Source organism: Pteropus vampyrus, unplaced genomic scaffold (assembly GCF_000151845.1).
Source record: "Pteropus vampyrus isolate Shadow unplaced genomic scaffold, Pvam_2.0 Scaffold463, whole genome shotgun sequence".
Taxonomy (NCBI): domain Eukaryota; kingdom Metazoa; phylum Chordata; class Mammalia; order Chiroptera; family Pteropodidae; genus Pteropus; species Pteropus vampyrus.
This window is the reverse complement of record NW_011889244.1, coordinates 1,001,428-1,021,794: the sequence shown is the minus strand read 5'-3', so window position 1 is coordinate 1,021,794 and position 20,367 is coordinate 1,001,428. Positions and strand designations below refer to the sequence as shown.

The following is a 20,367-nucleotide window of genomic DNA, read 5'->3' as shown; positions in this document are numbered from 1 at the left end:
CTTCCCTGCTTCTCAGAGGCTATGCCTGTAGCTGACTCTAACTCATGAGCATTCAAGGATCTGGGGAGTCAGCATGAATTATCATCTGCCCTGGGCACGACTCCCTTTCAGAGCCAGCCCAGTAAGACCAAGAGGGATAAGATGGTCAAAAAAGCCTTGGAAATGTACCTTCAGATGGCATTAAGAGGGCTACATTTTAAAACACTCATACAAAGGGATGCAACAGACTTCTGTAGCTGACTCTCAGCTTGCCACTGGCGTTTTATTTTCGAGTCTATTTTCTAGACCAGTTCCCCAAAGAATGGCTCTTTCAAGAATAAGGATCCTAGCTGTCTTCTCTATGGCAATATAAATCAGAGTGGAAAAGCAAAGAATACAAGAAGTGGTGGGGGATTCGATACAAAAATTCAAGTTCCGTATCCTTGTGCAGTGTTTTTTAAAATTGTGGGGTTAAGAGATGCCTGTGGCTCTCACATCGGGGCTGCGAACTCTGACTTTAAGAGAATGGGTTTCCTGCTTTCCCAATACCCCATGAGGGATGCTAAGCAATAACCCCCCAATGAGATTATGGTGATCAAAGTGCCACCGTTTCACATCTGGAATTAGAACAATTAACTCTGGGACTGAAGGAGTTTAGGTATTCTTTAGAGCTGTTCGTTCGACTCCTAATCACGTTAGTTAAAATCTATCATCAGGAAAATAAAAATTGATATGTGTTACAGGTGTTAATCAGTGCCATTTAAATGGTTCTTATCTACTGATCTTGTGATGAGACAGGATAAAAAAATTAAGATATGCTATTTCAAATAGAATGCTTGCTTAAGACACTCTCCCCAAACCTAACCCAATGTTTCTGAAAAGGTACTCACTTTTAGAATATCGTCCAAATGCATGACTTCTTGGTTCAGATCCTGAAACTCCTTATACTGCTCTTTATGTGGTTCCAGTGCAAGGAAAAGCCCATGAAAGGCATCCTCTAAGCTGCCGTCTAGAAAGGATCGACAGCCTTCGGATTCTCCACTGACAGACCCCTCGAAGAGCAGCTTTTCCGTGGCTGCCGGCACCTCGGCTGAGGTGAGCCTCTTGACTAGCTGCTTTGTGATGTTGCCTTCAAAAGTGTCCAGTTCCACAGGCTTGAGCTCAGAGGCCTCATCGGACTCTTGCATAAGTGCCACTGTGACGTCCTTCTCAAGGAATAGGCGCTCGGCAGAGGCACCTGTGGACGCCCGGTGGGCCTCTGCTTTTCTGGACCCCTCTGTGTCTTCCTGCAGGTGAGGCTTTGGCCCTTGGCTGCCTCCCGAGGAGGTCCTGGAACACGCTGAGCTGGAGTCATCTGTGCCCTCATTCTGGGAGGACAGGCTGCCACGGTGCAGCTTCGCAGGGGTGATGGTGACTTCTGGATTTGCTGAGCATGTGCTGGAGAGAGAGCCAGCTGGGCTGGGGACAAGGGCACAGTCCCCATCCGGCAGGTCGCTGAAGCTGAGAGACAGTGGCATTTTCTGCTCGGCCACCTTTCCCTGCTCGAAGATGTCATCAGGTAGATTAGACTGTGGACAAAAGACTTCACGTTATTATTTTAAAAACAAATGAGGCATCTGGCATGGTTTACTTCCAGATAAAATATAAGGCAATTAAAATAATAAAAAAAGAACTTTATAATAGTAGCACTTTATTTGTTGATTTTGTATATGTGTGTGTGTGTGAGTCTGGCAAAGGAAAACAAGCCCTTAAAAACTATTTCTGTGTTGAATCTAGGTGAAAGTCCATTGCACTATTCCTAGGTTTGACATTTTCTCAAAAGAAGAGGTTGGAGCCAGCGGAACGATGACTATTCCCTAAGTCCCAGGATCTCACACTATTTGTCAGCCATAGTTATGAATAATAACACTACTTTTTTTCTTTTTTTTGGCATCTATCTTAAAAGACTCCAACATTCATGCTATTTCACTCAAAAGATGAGATACTTTCTTCTACTTAGGTTCTCATAAATTATTGTTTGAAAATCTTGACCCACATGTCCCAAGCTCTTGAAAATGTTTATTAATTTAGTAACCATGCCACAGATAATTTAAGGTCAGAAATACATTTGCATCACTTCTATAGAAAGAGAAAAAGACTGATACACTAAACATCTATCTTCTAGCACTGCAAATCCCAGAGCTTTCAGGATGTCTGGAAGCCCGAGGGCTCCGTCAAGCCACCCTGGGTCAGGTATGCTCTGTGACTCAGGGAGCAGAACTCAGAAGAGAGAGATCAGAAATATCCAGGTAACCAAGACAATTCGATTATGTAGGCGCAATTTCTAAGCCATGTTTCCTCACACTATGGTCTGTGTATAGTGTCTTAAGTGCTGAATATTGCTTTGTGGGAAAAGTTTTCTAGTTATTTGAGATCAACTCCTTCAAAATGGATAATCTCTCTTGGATTCAAGATTTGATTTTTAAAGTAAATGGTAAGTGTGTAATTTTATTATACATAAAGCAATGAATGATCATAATAGTGCTGGGAATATTAAAAATGTCATAGCAAGTGAAACGGGTTGCAGATAGAAAGACAAGGCTCTGTCTTCCTCCGGCAGTGTCGCTGGTCCCATCACTGCTGGATCTGGAGCCACTAGAGCCCAACACTGCAGTCAGGTCACTCCCAGCTGTTCAGTCTCGTCTGGTTGGAAGGTGATTAACTTTAGCCACAGGAGGAGTAAGAGCACGTCATTAGGGCATTCAAGTAACCTCTTGGGCTCGGCTTCCTCGCTTCTAAAACTGAGAGTGTTTTCCTCTAGTAGTTACTATTGAACCGTGCTCCTCAGCGTCCTGGGGGGCGGGCTGTGGCAAGGGGTTCCAAGGATTCTCCTCAGGAGCTGCCAAAGGGGGGTGGGTTCCAGGTTCCTCTTCTCCATCCCAGCTAATTTACTTCCATTCCTCCCTCCTCTATTTGTACTCTCCCCCCGCCCCCACATGTTATATCTCTAGAAAAGATAAAAGGAGGACTCTGGGGGAAGGAGTTCCTGAACCTCCTCTGGGAGGCAGGCACCCCTTAGCATCTCACTGAACGCTGGAGTCCTCCAGTGGTCCTGCCCAGCCTGGTCTCATCTTCAGCACACACATGTCGTGGTGGCTCTGAGGGAGGTGGGGGGCACTAGCTCTGGTGGGGAAGCTGGGAAGTCAAGGTTCTTATTCAAATTCCAAAGTCCTCCCCAGTATATCCCTTGGGTCTCATGTTCCCAACTCACTTTGCACCTTCTCAAGGGGCACGTGTTGAGTTAGAAGTTGAGATGACAGCTTGAGGGGTGGGCCTATAAACAGCTACGGCATGTTTTAACTGAGATGTGATATAATGAGGTAAGAACCAGCAAGGGGGGCAGTGCCTGGGAGAGAGGTGATCCTGGAACCCAACCTTGGAGCGTAGGGAGATACAGGCCAAGAGCAGGGGAGGGAGGGAGTGCATTCTAGAAGGAGCTGTGTGTGTGCAAAGTGTGTGTGCAAGGACAGGAGGTCCCGAGAGGGTGTGGTAAAGCTGGAGGGCAGTGGGAGCTTGGGGGCTTTGGGCCAAAGATGAGCAGTGGAGAGGTGGGAGGTGGGCCCGCCAAGCGGCTGTGGCCACATGGGAAAGGCTGCTTTGAGGACACTGGTGTTCATGCAAAAGGCTGCAGGAACCTTCAGTTTTTCCTTACTCTTATTTAAACTATGCTGTTAAAACCTCTACCAGCTCCCTTCCACAACCCCGCCACTTGTAGCATATGAGCAAAAACTATACACGTTAGTCTGAAAGCTGTGGATACAACTGGTCAGCTGGGCTGGTTTTTGATACGTGTTTTCGTGTATATTTCCCCCGTACAGTCTTCCCATTCTCCTTGGAAACTCCACTAGAGTTTAACCTGATCCTTTTTACCTGTTTTTTTTTTTTTAATTTCAATGAGTAATAGGCAATTATTATTATTAATCTCTGGATATTCAAAGATTATTTTCATATATCTGTAAAGAGCAGATTATTCTATGTATGCATATGGGGTGTGTGTGTGTGTTCTCTTGTGACATAATGTATGCCACATACAATGTAGGTTACCTATTGCATTCCTGACAGTAAATTAAAGAGTTTCTTTTACTAAGTTAGCATATACTACAATAAACTAAGACAAAGAACCTCTTTGAATAAAAACAGCTCTAGTAAAATTGGTTTAAATCCTTCTGAGTTCTTCAAATGCCATTTTTGAAAGCAAAAACTGTGCATAAAGACTGATATCAGTGATAAACTAGTTTATCTTGTGAAATAAAATCTTCTTTGACCTTAAGTGTAATTGTAGTTTTTAAAAATGAAAATCTTGTTACCATGGATATCTTTGCCACAGTGGAGAAAAATCACAGCATGAAATTAGGGATCATTGGAAGAGAAGAACAAGAGGCTTCTCCTACTGAGCTGCATGCAAGACCAAGTTTCCCAGCCCAGGGACAGGACAGTGGACACCAACCCGGGGGGCAAGACAGGGAAGAAGGTAAAATAGGAGACATGCCAGGGCACACATGCCACAGGCCCCGGAAGCCACATCACAGCAGGCAAGACACCCACACTCACATAAAACTCTAGCACGGTCTTGGGTCTCAGCCTGAGGGAGGGCAGGTCACTGGAAGAGTGGCTGCGGTGCAGCTTGGCAAAGTAAGTGTCTTGCAAGGCACTCAAGACAGACAGCCGCCGGGGCTTGTCTGGTGAAGGGAGCAACCATCTCTTCAGAAGTCAAAGCAAGGGGGGGAGGGCGTTAGTGGAAAGCGTCAGGTTACCACGTTGCGTTAGCTTTTAAGCAAGCGTTTCGATTAGAACATCCACTGCTTTAAAAGGCTGATGATCTTAAAGAATGTTCAGAGAAGCCTATGTGTTATTACTGAAGCAATAGGCGAAGTAGGTGAGGGAGAGGAAAGACAGAGGTTCACCACCCGTGCGCATGCGGCCAAAGGCATTTTGGAGTGCACCTTCCTTGGTCACTGCTTGACCGGGGTGAACTTTAAGAATAACGTTATTAGGAGTTATGGAAAATCTCTAATGTTGTATGTCAAGCATTGCAAGTATGGGTGCAAGCACCGCCTCAAGCTCATGTCTGTACTCCAGAAATCCCATTGAACTTACGAAGAAAGAGTGATCTTTGAAGGTGGGCGTTTCCGGGGTGCCCTGGCTGTATATGGACATCCTCCTCTGGAGGGCTGCCGCCTTGTTCCCAGTGCCCGAGGATGCGGTCACGTCCTCCACGTCAAATGGGCTGGAAAACAACAGGTCCCAGTGAAGACACGTTGTGAAAGTCACCTACAGTCACCGGACCGCAGGCCAGGAAAGCACCTCATTTTACTGAAGCAAACTTTAACCAGTGGGAACTGGCCAAGTTGGTTTGTTAGAAAATAAACCAAGAGAAAAGAAAGTAGAGCAGAAAACTGAGTCTAAGACCCACCCAGGGAACCACAGGTTATCATTGTGGCTTTAAGCACATTTTATCTATCTACCTAAGTATGTCTTTTTCTCATCAGCATGAGAAACATAAACATATTAGTACCTGCCCCAACACAGATATTGAAAAAGTCTGTAAAAATTCTTTGAGCTTAATGGGCATAGACGCTTCAACAAGAGATTATTAACAATAGATTATTGTTCAGTTGTAAAGAAAACACTCAAAAATAGAGTCCCGTTCATTTTAGTTGACACAGTCTCTTGCGTGATTGAGAGGAGAGAAGCAGTCTGTCCACACGGACGCCACTTATCGTCATGCCATCTGGTTCATCCAGCAAGACGAAGCTGCGTTTGAGATACCCATGAGTACAAATTAGGAAGAGGGCTGGGCAAAAAGTGCTGACGCTGATTCAGTGACAAGGCACCAGGGCCTCCTCTGTGTCCTGCCCTGACTCTCCGTATTGTACAGGAGGCCCTGGATGCGAACACACAACACATCACAGTGACCTGGTGACACAGCCAAGGCATAATACCACGTGTAAGCGGCGTGTGTGTTTAGTAATGCGGCATGACCTTCCTTGCGGGGTGACGTGGAAAACCACTTTTTAAGTTCATCGGTTTGACAAAATGTATTTTCTGTTCTTTGGAAGAATTCTATTTCAGTAAATAGAGTGTGGAGGGACTAAAGATATTCAAAATTTCCCAGAGTAGTGAAGGGTACAGGAGACGAAAACATAAGCAACTAAAACACTATGTCGAGAATCAGGATGTTTCTAAAGTCAAAATACCTCATATTGGACAGTTATTTTCTTCTAAATCAGTTTATTTGAGAGACATATTTCCTCATACATATTTAAAGGCAGAGAAAGAGGGAAGGAGGCAGAATAAAATATTATAAAATGGGATATAGAAGAGGAGAATAGTGCTAAGACAGAGGCTTCTCTCATGTTAGCTTGTGTGAACCTCACAGCAGAGCTTGTTAAAAAGATTCCTGGGCCCTGAGCAATGCTGACACAGTATGTTTGGGGTGGAGCCTGAGAGCCAGCTTCTGGAACAAGTTCCCTGGATATTCCGATGGTCTGTGTACCATCTTTGAACAGCACTAGCCCATAGCATATATTTCTATATGATAAAATTGAAAAGAGGAACTTACTACCAAGCGATTTCCAGGTTCAGTTTGACGGTGCCAAGGTCATTGATGTCAACAGCCAGCACTTGAGGCCGGGCTGCAAACAGCTCTTTGGTCTCACAGGTCACGCTGCCGACCAGGAGGTGGGTTGCCAGCCCTTTGACCTCTGTGACCTTGTCAAAGAGTGAGAAGGAGAGGCGTTAGAGGACAGCAAAAGGGACAGATAGGGCACTCTTTTTCTTCCTAGCCAGTTCAGACATCTCTTTCAGAATCACAGCTAACATCAGAGGTGGGTATTTCCAAAGCCCAGCTGACACTGGCTTTGCCTGCTCTGACACAAGAGAGGCCGTCTTCACCACATACTTGTGGTGCAGAGAGGAGTCTCTGGGACGAGGGGGTGGCAGGTGGAAGTTATGAGCAAAGGTTCCTGCCAGTGGGATCATCCAGCTGTGGCACCAGGAGACAGCAGACGGCAAAGACAGTACTGTACCTTGATGGAGATCAGTCCAGCGATCAGGGGCAGGAACACCATTTCCTCTCCGTCCCAGCTCTGCTTGCCATTCACTTCTATTTTGCCTTTCAGTTTCCACCTCTGCCGGCCATACTTCATGAAAATCTGGGAAGAGATAAATGGCACATGATCCGCCGCCTCCCTTCCCGACTGAACACTGAGATCGGAGGGCAAGCAAAAGCAGCAGCTGCCTCCGCCTGCTTCTCCACCGTCTTCACTCCACTCCCTTAGTGTCCACCCTTCCAAATCTCCTGTGAGCTGGCGTGTGAAGCAGATGAGGAGACGGGAATAGACTTCAAAAGGGGGAGAGCTCTGTGTCGGAGGCGGGGATGTGGAGTGCTTTCTTCAGTAAAGGGCATCGCACCGTGCCCCTCTGCTCACTCTTGTTGCAATTCCTCCTCGAAGGCACCAGAGCACAAGACCACAGCATCCCGTCCTTGTTATCGTATCCCCCACACACCATCTCTATGTGCTGTAAATACTAACTGTTAACTGTCCTGTACCCATCGATGTAAAAATGTTTCTCCACTTTGCTTTTGACCCAGTCCTAGAGATCTCCTCTTTGCTTTCTCCCACCTTCTTAGTCTCTCACGAGTGAATTTCATGAGACCGTCCTTATGTCTCCTCCTCTGATTCTAACATGCGAAATAAGCGGCAGAACTGCTGTTCTCCAGAGCACTGTCTCAGTCCGTTGAGATCTTGCTGCCGGGCATGACCTCAAATATTTGGCTCAAAAAAAACCACTTATAAAACTTTTCTATAAGTTTGGCAGGTCTTTTGTTGACACATTCTTAGAAGAAGAATGGGTGAAGGGTCATGATGCTTATACATTACTCTAAAATGGTTCAGCAAAGTAACAACAACAACACAGCAAATATGGCATTATGTTAAAAATCGGTGAGTCTAGACCAAAGGTCTCGCATCAATCTCCAAACTTTCTTACTGGCTTAATTTTTTTTCAACATAACAAATGTAAAAAGAGGAAAGATAATTTAAGACCTGAAATACCGACAGCTGACCCCTCCCTCTCCAGATTTCAATTCCAACGCCCAGCCTGATGCAGCACTTACCTCATACTGATCTCCAGGACAGAGGCGAGCGAAGCCGGCCAGACCTGCAAGCAAGCGATCAGGCGTGAGGTGCCGAGCACGTTCCCCCTCCTCCCAAGCCCATACCGGCACATCCACATCGATAAAACTCCCAAGCCCGTACGCCTCCGATTTCGTGAACTCATGCAGTAATCTGGGGGCCCGTCTGTGGGAACAGCTATTGTTGGAATTCCATCCACCACCGCTGGGAGGACACTCCCGGATGAGGGGCGGGAAGAGGGTCTTTCTGCGGCAGAGACGTCTGTGCAGCGGGGACTAGAACTGCATGTACCTGTAGCCGGTTTAAGATCCAAGCAGATTCCAGGATCACAGAATTAGGGCCAGAAAGAGATATTAATTTATTTACCCAACATATTCCCTTGTAAGTCAACTGCTCTCTTGTTTTTCTTTCTGTGCCAAGATTTGTGATTTCTAATAAGTGCCTCCCACTTGGGTTAATATTCCGTGTACGTATTCCCCTGGCCTCTCCCCAATTCACTCATTTCTCTGTTTTTCTCATCCTATTTATCCAGCATAATAATACTAGCACCTACTGTGTCAGGAAATCACTGAAGGTGAATTATCATTACACAAAACTAGTGATTAAGAAAACAGAATCCAACCAACCATCCAAACAACAACCACCTGAATCCCCAAAATGAAGGTGGGGCTTCTCTACTGCACCAAGCGGCAAGTCGTTCCTAACGGGACATGGTCATTTTGAGACCTGGTGTGACATCCAGAGCAGCAGAAAACACACATCTTGTTAGACTATATGGCCGCTATCCTGGGACATCTCAGGGACTCTAAGTTCATGGTTTTTTTCTTTCTATAGACAGTTATTGAGAGCTCGCAGTATGTGAACATCTATGCTTTGGTGGTAATAGTCTGGAAATTCAGAGAGACTTTACCAGTACCCACAATCTGGAGCAAAATATGGTTAAAGCCCATAGGAATGAAACAGACAAGGACCTGTAGGCAGTAAGGTGGAGTTAAATCTAAAGTTAATTTCTTTTTAATCTATCAGCTAGCCTACTTTAGATCATTTACCTAACGCCAGTTTCTTCACCTTTCAAATAGGGATAACAATGTCCACCTCATAGATTGTTTGTAAGGACAATAGACAGCGTTGGCACATAGTAGGTACTTAATCGGTGATGATAATTAGATATCCAGGAGTGTGATGATACTATTTATTGAGCACATGTCATTTACAGTTCATTTAAAAGATGTAATTGATATGAAAAAATATAGCAAACTGACACATGGGAGGGAGGACGGCAGTAGAGAGACAGTAAAAAGAGATCTTTACTTTTTTCTATATTTTGAATTTTTTAAGACTGTTACTTGTATAATGAAAACAAAGCAAAGGAGCTCTATTTCAGTTAATGTAGGATAGTTTCACAGAGGAAGAGAGGATTTAAACAATAGAATTTCACCTCTGGGAAATGAAGGCATGGGCGAGAAGACACCTCCAGGCAGAGTGAATGGCATGTATTCATTCAACAATATTTCCTTAAGGCCTACTGTGTGTCAAGGATGGATAAAGTTGTAGGGAGGAAGGCATGTGAGTCACACGCATGCAATGAAAGCAGGGGACTAAGTTGTTAGTAGAGGTTTATCAGTAATCTCAGCTTTATGGTAATAAGCTGATTTCTTGTCAATCACAAGGCAAAGCCCTTTATCCTAATAGGGACCGGAAGACAAAGTTTTAATCAAGGAATAAAACAAATTTAATAAAAATGGGCCAAAACTTTTGCACTTTTCATTTTCTGGTGAAAAGAACCCATTACATTTTATGATAAAAAATTCTAGTTCAGAATTCAGTACAAATCTTTAGAGTGAGCTTTTAATAAAAGACAGTATTTATAATGTAATATGTATTAAGAAAAATGGAAGAGAGAGGATACAAAACTTTACGTAGAATATGACCTCCACTACATAAAAATGTATCCACAGAAAAAGAAGTCTAGAGAAACATACCAAACTGCTAAAAATAATTATCTCTGGAAGGGATTATGGAGAAAGTTAAATGTTTGATATTAAATAGTATTTTTTATTTGATTTTTTTTTTTCAAATAACGTGCATTTATTTTGGAAGAAAAAAGACATGAAAAACATCACACACATTGGCAGGCAGCATCCACACAGAAAAAAGGCTGGTTGGATATTCATGACAGTTTTAACAAATGTTAGCACTTAGTGGAGTGATTATGTATGGTTTTAGTTCTTGGTATGTTTCTTAGTATTTTAAAAAATGAGAAGGTACCACTTTAAAAAAGTTAAAACAGAGAACTGGGAAGATCAAAACAATCCTTCTCTTTTCCTACAGCTGGCCTAAGAGGAAATAATTTTGATTAGCTGGTACGAAAGCAGTCCCGTGGTTCTCAGATTCCTCACGCATAAGCCTCCTCCAGCTGCCACTTGTGACCTTTGAGTACTTTGTTTTTTATATTAGTTTCCACAAAATTTTTCTCACTTAAAGCTGATGCAGATGATGTCACACAATGTGTTTTGCCTTCTATGAAGAGCCCTGTTAAGTTGTGAGACTGTGGGATGAGTGAATCGGTTTTCCACCTGTCAGACAGACATTGCCAGGGTTAAGGTGATGGCAAAGCTCCAGGGAGGCTTGGAAAAGTACTTGCTGTTGCCACTACCTGCCAACAGATGGCAGTAGTCCATCAGCTCGTCAGGCCTCCCAGCAAGGGGGCCTGTCCATCTAGAACCAGTTTTCACTAATAATTAGAACATAACAAGCCACTTAAAAAGATCTACTGCAATAAGAGCAGAATTAGTGAAGCCGATTTTCACTAATTATTTGCTGGAGGATTTAGGGTTTTTTTTAATACTTCTGAAAGAAAATATAATTGATTGGTTTTCCAATAAAATCCAAAGTGCTCTTTAAAAACCTCTGCAAATTAGTTCATGATTCATCTGTTGCCTATCCACCTGTGCAGTGACAAGAGAAGCCTGGTGAAAACAAACAACAAAAACTGACCTGGTATCAGTGCTGGATAAAGGGGAGTGAAGGGGAAAATCCTTTGAAGCTTTACCTTTTTTCCTTTCAAAATTACCAGACATTTCATATCTGAAGAACTTATCCGAATGAGAAAAGTACTTGGAAGTGACGTTTTTGGGCATCTCGGCCCATGTTGATAAAGCAAACTTCCTTGGAATTGCTTTAGTGGTGTCACACTGATACCCTGATTATAACAATAACGTAGCAGATGGCGACAGCAAGGCCGAAACAGTTCTGGTGCTCTGCTTCCTGAACTTCCATCTGCTCGTGTAAGTCACGTGCGATACTGGGTGCAGAACTGAAACTAACGCTGGGGCAGTTACAGTTACAGCCTAGTGTCCTTTAAACCTGGCCGGGTTTCTTTCCAACTCTGGTCTGAGGCCTGCTGGGATTCTCACAGTTGGGAACAGCTTAATGTTTCTCAGTTTCGTGATTACTGTGTCCACGCCAAAGACCGTCGTGGGGGATGGGCATGGGGAGGTGGTGGGGATGAGGGGACTTTTGTTTTCCTGGTGCATCTTCCTGTAGCTTTTGAATGTTTTACCCCAAACACTTATCACAGATGAAACAGCTCCTCCACTCTTTGTTTGGAAGGCCCAGATGCAACAGTGTGCAGATGACATCACTGCCCACCTTTTCTGCCTATGCTCAGGGACCTTCCTGCCAGAATAACACTCCTCATTTTTCCTAGTTCTATAATGATTTTCCTTTCCAAGGTTGCACTTTCTACTCCAAGGAAAACAGCCTTGTAGCTGAATAAGCCAGGAGCTTCCGTTACAGGCCTTACTGGTTTATTAACCAGGAATAAATAATGCAGATATATGAGGGAAGATAGTTCTTCCCTCTCTGGAGGCCTGACTTGCCCTGATGGCTGTCGGGGCCAGCACAGACTTTTGGATATATACACTCCCGGAACTTAATTTGAACTAAGTAATAATTGGGAGAAGAACCAGTTTTCCCTAAGAGATCGCATCTTTTAACCTCCATCCTGGTCAACAGTTCATGGGTCTGATGCTCCTTATTTAGCCTGGCATTTGAGGCTCTTCAAAATCTGGCCCTAATTCTCCGCATTTTTGTCCCAACAAACCTTCAGGCTCACTAGACTCCCTGTCACTTCTGGATGTGCTGTTCCCTGTTTGGTGAATGCTCTTCCAGTCCTGTTCATCTGACAGAACAGTCCCTCTCATTCTAACTCAAAGGTTGCATTTGGAAGCCTTCCTCCCCCTAGACAGATGTGTGGCACCCCTCCATCCTCTCCACCTCCCCACAAGCTTCCACAGCAATCTGGTCACACTGTTGGCTCAGTAGGTCACTTGTTCCACTGAATTAGAAGGCACTAACTCAAACACCCATTTTCCCCAGTAGACTGTGTGGGACTCAAGGACGAGGACGATCAATCAGGATGCAGCCTAGTGCTTGGCCAAGAGCAGGAGCTCGGTAAGTGCTTGATCAATTGTTTTTATCATATTACCTCCCTCTCCTCTCAACAAAAACATGTGTTGGGGAAGGGCACAAACGGAAGTGTGGAGGGTGTGGCAGGAGGAAGTTGGGTTACCAGGTTTGAGAATGTTATGAAATATCTTCAGTTTATGTCAATATATATGTCAGGGTGGCTATTTTTACCAGAGTGAATAACAGTACGAAAGTAGCTAATTGCGAAGATGTACGATTTCTCGGCAGTGCGAGAGGTCTTTCCTTTAATGAGACAAAGGAAGATTTCCATAGGAGTGTCAGCCTGGAAAGCCTTCACAAATGTAGTTTCTGTGTTTTTGTGTTAGATTAGGGAAGTGGAAGTGAGTTAAATGTATAATGAAAAGGGAGAATTCATTTCAGGCCCAGCCGCCAGCCTAGAAGTTCCAGATCTGGTGGGCAGGGGCTCGCTCTGCTGCTGCCCCACCCCAGGTGCCTGCGTGCTAGGTGGAAGAAGACCCTGCCATAGGCGAGACCATCCTCTGAGCAGCAGTTCCTTGTGTCTGCTCAGCTCTGTTAGGACTTCCGTCCTGACACGGGGCTCCGACGGGGTGTACTAGGAGCCAAGGGCCCTGGAATTCAGTTTCAAATCTGACTCCAACTTATGGTGTGACTTCTTGGGCACATCACTGAATGCCCATTTCCCATCGATAGAATGGGAAACTTATCACCCCACCCCAAACTGATGTGTTTGATAACAGTGAGAATCAGATATGGGGGAAATGTGGCAGGTAGTCTTTGTGTCAACAGTGAGAAGACGTGCGTGATCTGAGTTGCCCTTGGAGTCCAGGCTCTGTGACTGTGGGTTTGCATGGATAGGGCCTGGGTGTCGCGGGCAGGAGAGGAAACACTGATTTAGGGCACTTGTTTTCCAGATTCGGGCTGCTGATAGAATCATCCAGAGAGTCAAAAAATATATATATATTCCAGGGCCCCTGCCCCAAGATGTGCTGGGAAAAAGGCAGGGCCTGAGTGGTTTTAGAATGACTGTCTTGGGCGAGGACCTGAACTGCAGAGAATGTACCTAAAAAACAAAAAAAGTGCAAATGCCGACCTTGGTGATTAAGTGCTGAGATTTAACCCTGAATAACAAACTGGTTCACTATCTGATCTGCTAAAGAGCAGAATGTACCATCTGGGGGCTGAGAGTCAAGGTTGTTTTGTTCTAGGTCTACTTATTCAGAGCAGCTGTCGTGCAGAGTACTTGACAGAACCATTTTCCTCCAGAGTTAGATGACTCATTCAAAAATGAAGCTTTCCTGTTGAGTACTTCTTAGAAAAAAAAAAAGTCCCCCTTCTCTGCTCTCTTAATTGCAAAAAGTAGACAAGAGGATGATTAAACCCCCACTAGCAACTGAGGGATTAAGCTGCTAAGAAACCTCAGAATAAGATATGCACGAGCACCAGCCCTTTTTGCTGCTGTCAAGTGGGCTAAAACTCAGAATAAAAATGCACTTGCTATGATGACTGTTTATTTGACAGCCCTGGTTGGCCACTGAGTTGTAAATCTGACAACACCTGAGTGACGCTCCATCTTCTAAAATGAGAGTTTTAGCAAGATGCTTTGGTATAAATTAATAATGCTTCCAGATCGGAACTTTCTAGAGTAAACACCAAAAGGGCCTGGGGAAAAAGAAGAAAATGTACTGTCCTGTGGGTGTTTAACAGGAAAATTGGTAGGTAGTTTACAGGGAATATGGAGCATAAAGGAACAATTTAAATGCCACCATGAAGGGGCCGACAGACAAGTGTAGAAAGTGGGATGTTCTGTACGACAACCGTTTCTACAAGTCTACAGCAGGAAAGAAACAGGGCGGGGTCTGTTTCAGATGAAAGCAAATCTAAAAGATACACCTAATGACCAATTACGATGCATGGGCCCTGTTTGGAGGCTGTTTGAGCAAACCAACTGCACAAAGCATTTTTGAGACAACTGGGGGAATTTGGTAATGAAGTGCATTAATAACAAAGACCTATTCATTTTTATCAGATGTGATATGTGGTAATACTCAGTGTCATGGTTCTGTATGAAGATGTCCCTGTTCTTTAAGCGATGCGTCTTGAAGTAAATGGGGTCTTTTTGTTTTATCAAAAAGACTTCTATTTCTTCAAAGGAAAAACAGAACAGATGAAGCAAATATGGCAAAATCTTGCTAATTATTAAATCTAGGTGATGGGCTTATGAGGGGTCATTGTAAAATTCTCTTCACTTTTGTGTATGTTTGAGATTCTGTCATAAATTTATAAGTGTATAGGCAAGTCCAGGACAAGCAGGCTCTGGAGCATCAATAAATTACCACAGGTGGGGAGGGTTGAGAGTGGGTGGTACAGAGTCTTTGCAAGGAAAATAAAAATAGCGTGTGCTCCCAAGCTTCCAGGAGCTCTGCAAGGGATGGTTCCTTACTCTCTTTGATGGGGAAAAGAATACCTTTCATCTTGATGGAGAACTCCCCCAGCAGACTCTCTAGCTCCGCTTCAATGGTGCACATATTCTGTGAAGGGTACAGGAGACAGGCATTAGAGTTAGGCTTCTTTCACACAAGAGCTCAAAGCACATGACGTTCTAACAGCCTGAACAACATTTACCTGTTTGCAATGAGCTACACAGCACTGCCTGTGAAGCACTGACAAAATGTTTAACCTAGATGTAAGCAAGTCTTCTAGTGTACAGGAAATTCAGCGCATAGAACAAGTTACATTATATGATAAAGAGATGAATCTAGAATGTGGAATATTCTATAAGATTTGTCCTGGATTCTACAAAAAAGCAGTATCATGGAAAAATTTCAGATGAGACTAAAGAGACAACCAAATGAAATGTGTTAACTTGGATTACTTCCTGATTTGAAAAACAAGTAAATTATCTGAAATTGTTATGAGACAAATAGGAGAAATTTGAAATATTTAGGGGAGTGGAATGACATCTACCAGTTACTGTCAGATGACTCAGCAAAAATAGAAGAAAAAAATGAGCTTATGAGAGAGAGGGAAAGCGAATGTGGCAAAATGTTACCAATTGTTAAGCCTATGTGAAAGTATATGGTGTTAATTCAATATACTAGTCTTGACTTTTCTGTAGGTTTGAAATTTCTCTTAATAAAAATTTGGGTCAAAAAAGAGCCCAGGGGCTCGATTCTACTCAAAGCGCATGAGGCAGAGTCCCTGCTGCAACGCCACAGCACCGCAGCACGATTGCTGGGTCTGACCAGACGCCTCGCCTCACTCCAGTGTGGAACGGTAGAGGAAGAAGGAGCGACACCATCCATGCTTGTGATTAGATATGTCACTAGTCCCACCCTACTTCCTCAGTAGCTGAGGACCTGAACAGAGCAATCAGATAGAAATCAAAAGGAAAAGTGCAGTGCCAGGGGCTGTCCCAGTGAGGTCCCCAGCCCAGCCCTGGGGGCAGCATCTGCAGGCTTCTCCCACAGTAGTCAGCTGGGGGCTAAGCACAGCCAGCTCTGTGAGCACTGACAGATATTGCTTCCACTTGAATTTTATTTGCTGAGGATTTCAGGATTAATTTGTAAGGCTAGAGGTTCTAATTCTTATTTGTTTCTCTGCTCTGCTTCAAATGATCTCTCTCCTGAAAGCTCTTAGTACCTCACCTAGCTTAGCAAAGATGGGGGAAATTCCTGAAGTCTGAACTCTGTGCAGCTTGAAAGCTTTGAAAACAAAATCTCAGTATGTAAATCAATTTTCCTCCTCAGAGCATTGGGTGAGTCTCTGTGAAAAAAAGCATGACAGTTTCCAAAAATAACAATGTTATCATGCATGTCAAGATTGCTACCAGTGTCTTTGAAAAATGGGGGGGAAGGAGAGGGTAGCTAGTTTAACAGTTGAGGACATCTGTGGTCAGAATTTCCTTCTGTCCTACTCACGCAGCCATTGATGAATACTGCTGCACCTGCAAAGGCACCCAGAGCATTCTGCCTGAAAGTCCGTCTTTTGTGATAAAATCCTGGCTTTTTTATGTGAAGGTACAAAAATCACTGGATGTCAAGCAAGCTATGAAGTTACAGAAGTCCTGGACTTCTTCACTAAGGCTGCCCTTACTCTCGCCGATATACATTCTACATCTTCGAATTTGTGAGCAAAGTCTGAGGCCATGCTTGGCTCTTGACCAAGGTTGGGTGCTTCTGAAATGACCTGCAAATGTCCTAGGACGGGCAGCTCTTACAGGCGGCGGGCCAGTTATCTGCTTGGGGACTGTGAACAGCTTCTATAATTGGCAATTGCTCTTTTGATTTCAGAGACATGTAGAAATGAAGTCTCATGAACTAGGGCTGCTTCTAAGCCAGAGGTTCTCAATCTTTGGGTCCATCAACTTGAGTGGAGAAAAAAGAAAATCACATTATTTCCACTAACCTCTAAAATTTAACATGTCCATGTGTCATGAAGGTAGAAAACAAGCCACAGCAGTATTACTAGTACCTGTGACTTTGACACTGACAGAAATGACATATATGTTCATGTCACATCATTTTTTGCACATATCTTGAAAAATCATTGATCTTTTTCACTCCTTTGAATTTCGCAATTTCAAATAACTAGTGCCACTGCTAGATCTTATCATTTAATTTGATATGTTAATAAAACAGAAGCATAGTAGTATATCATGATACATTTGATTTTTATATCTTGATTACTGATAATATTGAAATAATTATATTTCAATATTTGTTTCTTTTGAATTCCTATGTGTTTTATTTTCTGCATTTAAAAAGCATTATTCTGTAAGAGGTGCTTAGGTAAGAAGCCCAGTTTTAGACCATGAAAAGAGACACACTTGGTGTAGGCAATATGCAGGGCTGGAGTGTATATACAAGCAATTCTGTATGAGTCATCCAAGAGCCTCCCTGCCCCCACTCACGCCCCCACCCCTGCCCCGCCCCCTGACGCCAAGCCCAGGGCTGAGGCAGATGCCCAGCTCTGGGAATTGTCCAGCAGACCCCCATCAGGCCGATGATTTCACTCATGAAATTTGACCTCTGAACAGCGACTCATGGGATGATGAGAAGTGCTGCTTTAATAATTCAGTCGTTTCATCAAAGACAATAGTATCGGGTGACGCTGGGAGAAGCAAAGGCCTCCCTGTGTCATGTGTTTGGACCCAGGAGACAGTATTAACCAGGACAGCTCAGTGTTCTTTGTCTCTTCTCCTTTAAGACAGAAGGGAAATTTCTTAACAATAAACTAATTGTAGGCAGGACGGTTAGTGACACCCGACATCCAGGGTGATCTTAACCACACCGTCTGTTCAACTTCTAGGGATAAAGCTCGATGAGACTATATACCAGAGAATTTGGAAGTACATTTAAATGATAAAAACCAGGGCACTGTGACTTCAGTCATTCACTGAAATTTTCGACAAGCATTTGTACTCTTCTTGTGCAGAGACTGCACAGGGCGGTGGGGGGGCACGTGCAGAACTTTGAGGCTTGGTCAGTGAATGGCTTCATAGCGACTAACATCTCGTGGTTTTACAAGTGCGTGAACAGGCTTATTATAAGGCACCAAGGACGACTGCCCGACAGGTGACTCTCAGGGACTGACAAAGGCATATCCTCTGGTGTCCGGTGAAAGCTCTAAGAAAAATACAACCTATGAACCACCCAAGAGTCATTTTAAACAATTCTACTGACAGCCTCAAAAAAAAAAAAAAAAAAAAACAAGAAAAACAAATAGTAAAATGTATCTCTCTGAAGAGTAGAATGAGGTCACAGTTTGCCTTTCCTTGTTCCTGGCAGTTACCCACATTCGGAGCAGTCCAGATGGGGCCAGGCAGCTGAGCAGGTGAGTGCATACCTCTGTGTACTCTTTGTAGCTCCGGTGGACCTCTGAGAGACTCTCCCGGGCGGCCTTGCTGGCAGGGGACATTGCGAAGGCTTGCTTCATTTTGTTGGCACCATCTTGGAGGCGTCTTTGGATACAATAAGCTTCATAGAGCTCATCGACCTGCCAGGATCAAACAGGAAACACAAGGGAGGTAAGTCATGATCACACTTGAAAGAAGCTGCACAGGTCACTGTTAAGTGCTGAAGACATTTTCTTCTTGACCTCAATGAGGAGACTCTTGGAGAAGAGTCGTCTGTTCAGGCAGAGACCTATCTCTTTTGTTTTAGCCACTATGATCCATTTTCCACTTCAAAACAGATTTTGCTCTGAGCCTTCTTTTCTAATTACATAAGATGAAAATGAACTGAACTCGGGTGGATTGTGTGAGACAAGTATGGGAGCCTCCGATATAAGCAACACACACTGGAAGAGTTTATACAGTTTCACACCAAGGTGAAAACACAGTATATGAACCTATTATCACTGTATTTTAAGAGATAGTGTCACAAAGTGATAGTCAAACATCCAGATTTAGCCTGAAAGAACTTCAGGCTATTTACCAAAAATGATTTTTGTGACGTTTTGCTTGGCTCAACAATAAAGAGAAAGTGAAATTAGGTTACTCTTACAATTAAGGTGAGGCGCAACTGTCGAAACTTATCAAACTGAACACTTAAGAACTGTGATAGTTTTTGCATGTAAATTATAACACAATTTAAAAAATAGATAGAAGCAATAGAAATGAACACTTTCCCTGTTATACCTCTACACTTATGCTTCTAAACAATCATAGACCCTTTGCAAATGATGACTGATCACACTCTGTAGAAGTCTGATTATCACTTAATGTTTCTCAAGCAGTGATTCTTGATCGACCAACATATTTTGACACCCAGGAGACATTTGGCAATATCTGGAGACATTTTTCAGTGTCACAGCTGGGAGGCGCTACTGGCATTTAGTAGGTAGAGGCCGGGGATGCTGCTAAACTTCTATAATGCAGAGGATGGTCCCCCGACAACAAAGAATCATCTCTAAATATCAATAGTGCTGAAGCTGAGAAAACTTGTTCTAAAGTTATTCTCGATGGTGTTTATCTCTGCAGTCTTGTACTGTCATCAGTTATCAAAGCACTTGCCGTAGTTAACCATAGGAATTTTCAGGCAGATAAAAAGGACAACATCGCCAAGCATTAGCGGAAGCAGTTGAAACCCATGACTTCTGGGAGGCAGTTACCTACCTAGAACTACATGAAATTTTCATTTCAATACAAAATTTGTTTCCTCAAAAAGGAGGCTTAAACTGTAAAATCCAGAAGAAGGTGTGGATAAAGCTTGCATTGGAGAGGTTAAGATTTCCTTTTTGTTCTGAAGGCAAATTTTTGGCTGCTCACTGAATAGCATCACTACTACCTGTCAGAGCTGGATAATTTCCCATCGTTGCTTCCTCTATACAGATGATGACTGTACTTAGCTTAGAATATGAACATTAAGAGACTGAAAATTATTCTCTTGGTTAAAGGGTTCTTTGTTGCTCTTTAGTTCAACAATTCATTCCACTTTGCTGAGAGGAACTGCCAAACCAGGGAAAGAGGCTCGCCTTTGGGGTCGATGGATTTGTCTCTGATTAAGAGGATGGTCTAAGGCTCAAGTGGTGGCATATCCACTGATAATAGCTTTCGGTTGGTGATTGGCATAGAGGGTGGTTTTTATACTTTGAAACTAAGCTAAGATTCACCTGGTGAGCTTGTTAATGCTGGTGCTCAGACTCTACTCTGAGATGCTGATTCAGTGGGTTAGGGCTGGGCCCAAAATCTGAAATTTTAAATAAACATTGCAAATTTTTCTGATGTGGGAGGTGCCCCACAACTTTTAGAAACACAAAA

At 43.6% G+C, this 20,367-nt stretch overlaps 1 protein-coding gene across 5 annotated transcripts in view; it reads right to left on the bottom strand.

The window, feature by feature from the left end:
- The window catches only part of RIPOR2 (RHO family interacting cell polarization regulator 2), a 102,977-nt gene that overhangs the window by 22,643 nt on the left and 59,967 nt on the right, over window positions 1-20,367 (bottom strand). For 4 of the 5 annotated variants that reach the window (XM_011382166.2, XM_023524437.1, XM_011382168.2 and 1 more), the window contains exons 7-13: window positions 18,453-18,602; window positions 15,073-15,136; window positions 8,138-8,181; window positions 7,047-7,172; window positions 6,581-6,729; window positions 5,116-5,245; window positions 870-1,547 (exon numbers count right to left, since the gene is read on the bottom strand). In XM_011382166.2, coding sequence (XP_011380468.1) covers window positions 870-1,547; window positions 5,116-5,245; window positions 6,581-6,729; window positions 7,047-7,172; window positions 8,138-8,181; window positions 15,073-15,136; window positions 18,453-18,602 — 1,341 coding nt within the window. Of the gene's footprint in view, window positions 1-869; window positions 1,548-4,569; window positions 4,720-5,115; window positions 5,246-6,580; window positions 6,730-7,046; window positions 7,173-8,137; window positions 8,182-15,072; window positions 15,137-18,452; window positions 18,603-20,367 lie in introns of all 5 variants that reach the window. The other variant, XM_023524438.1, reaches the window with a different exon arrangement.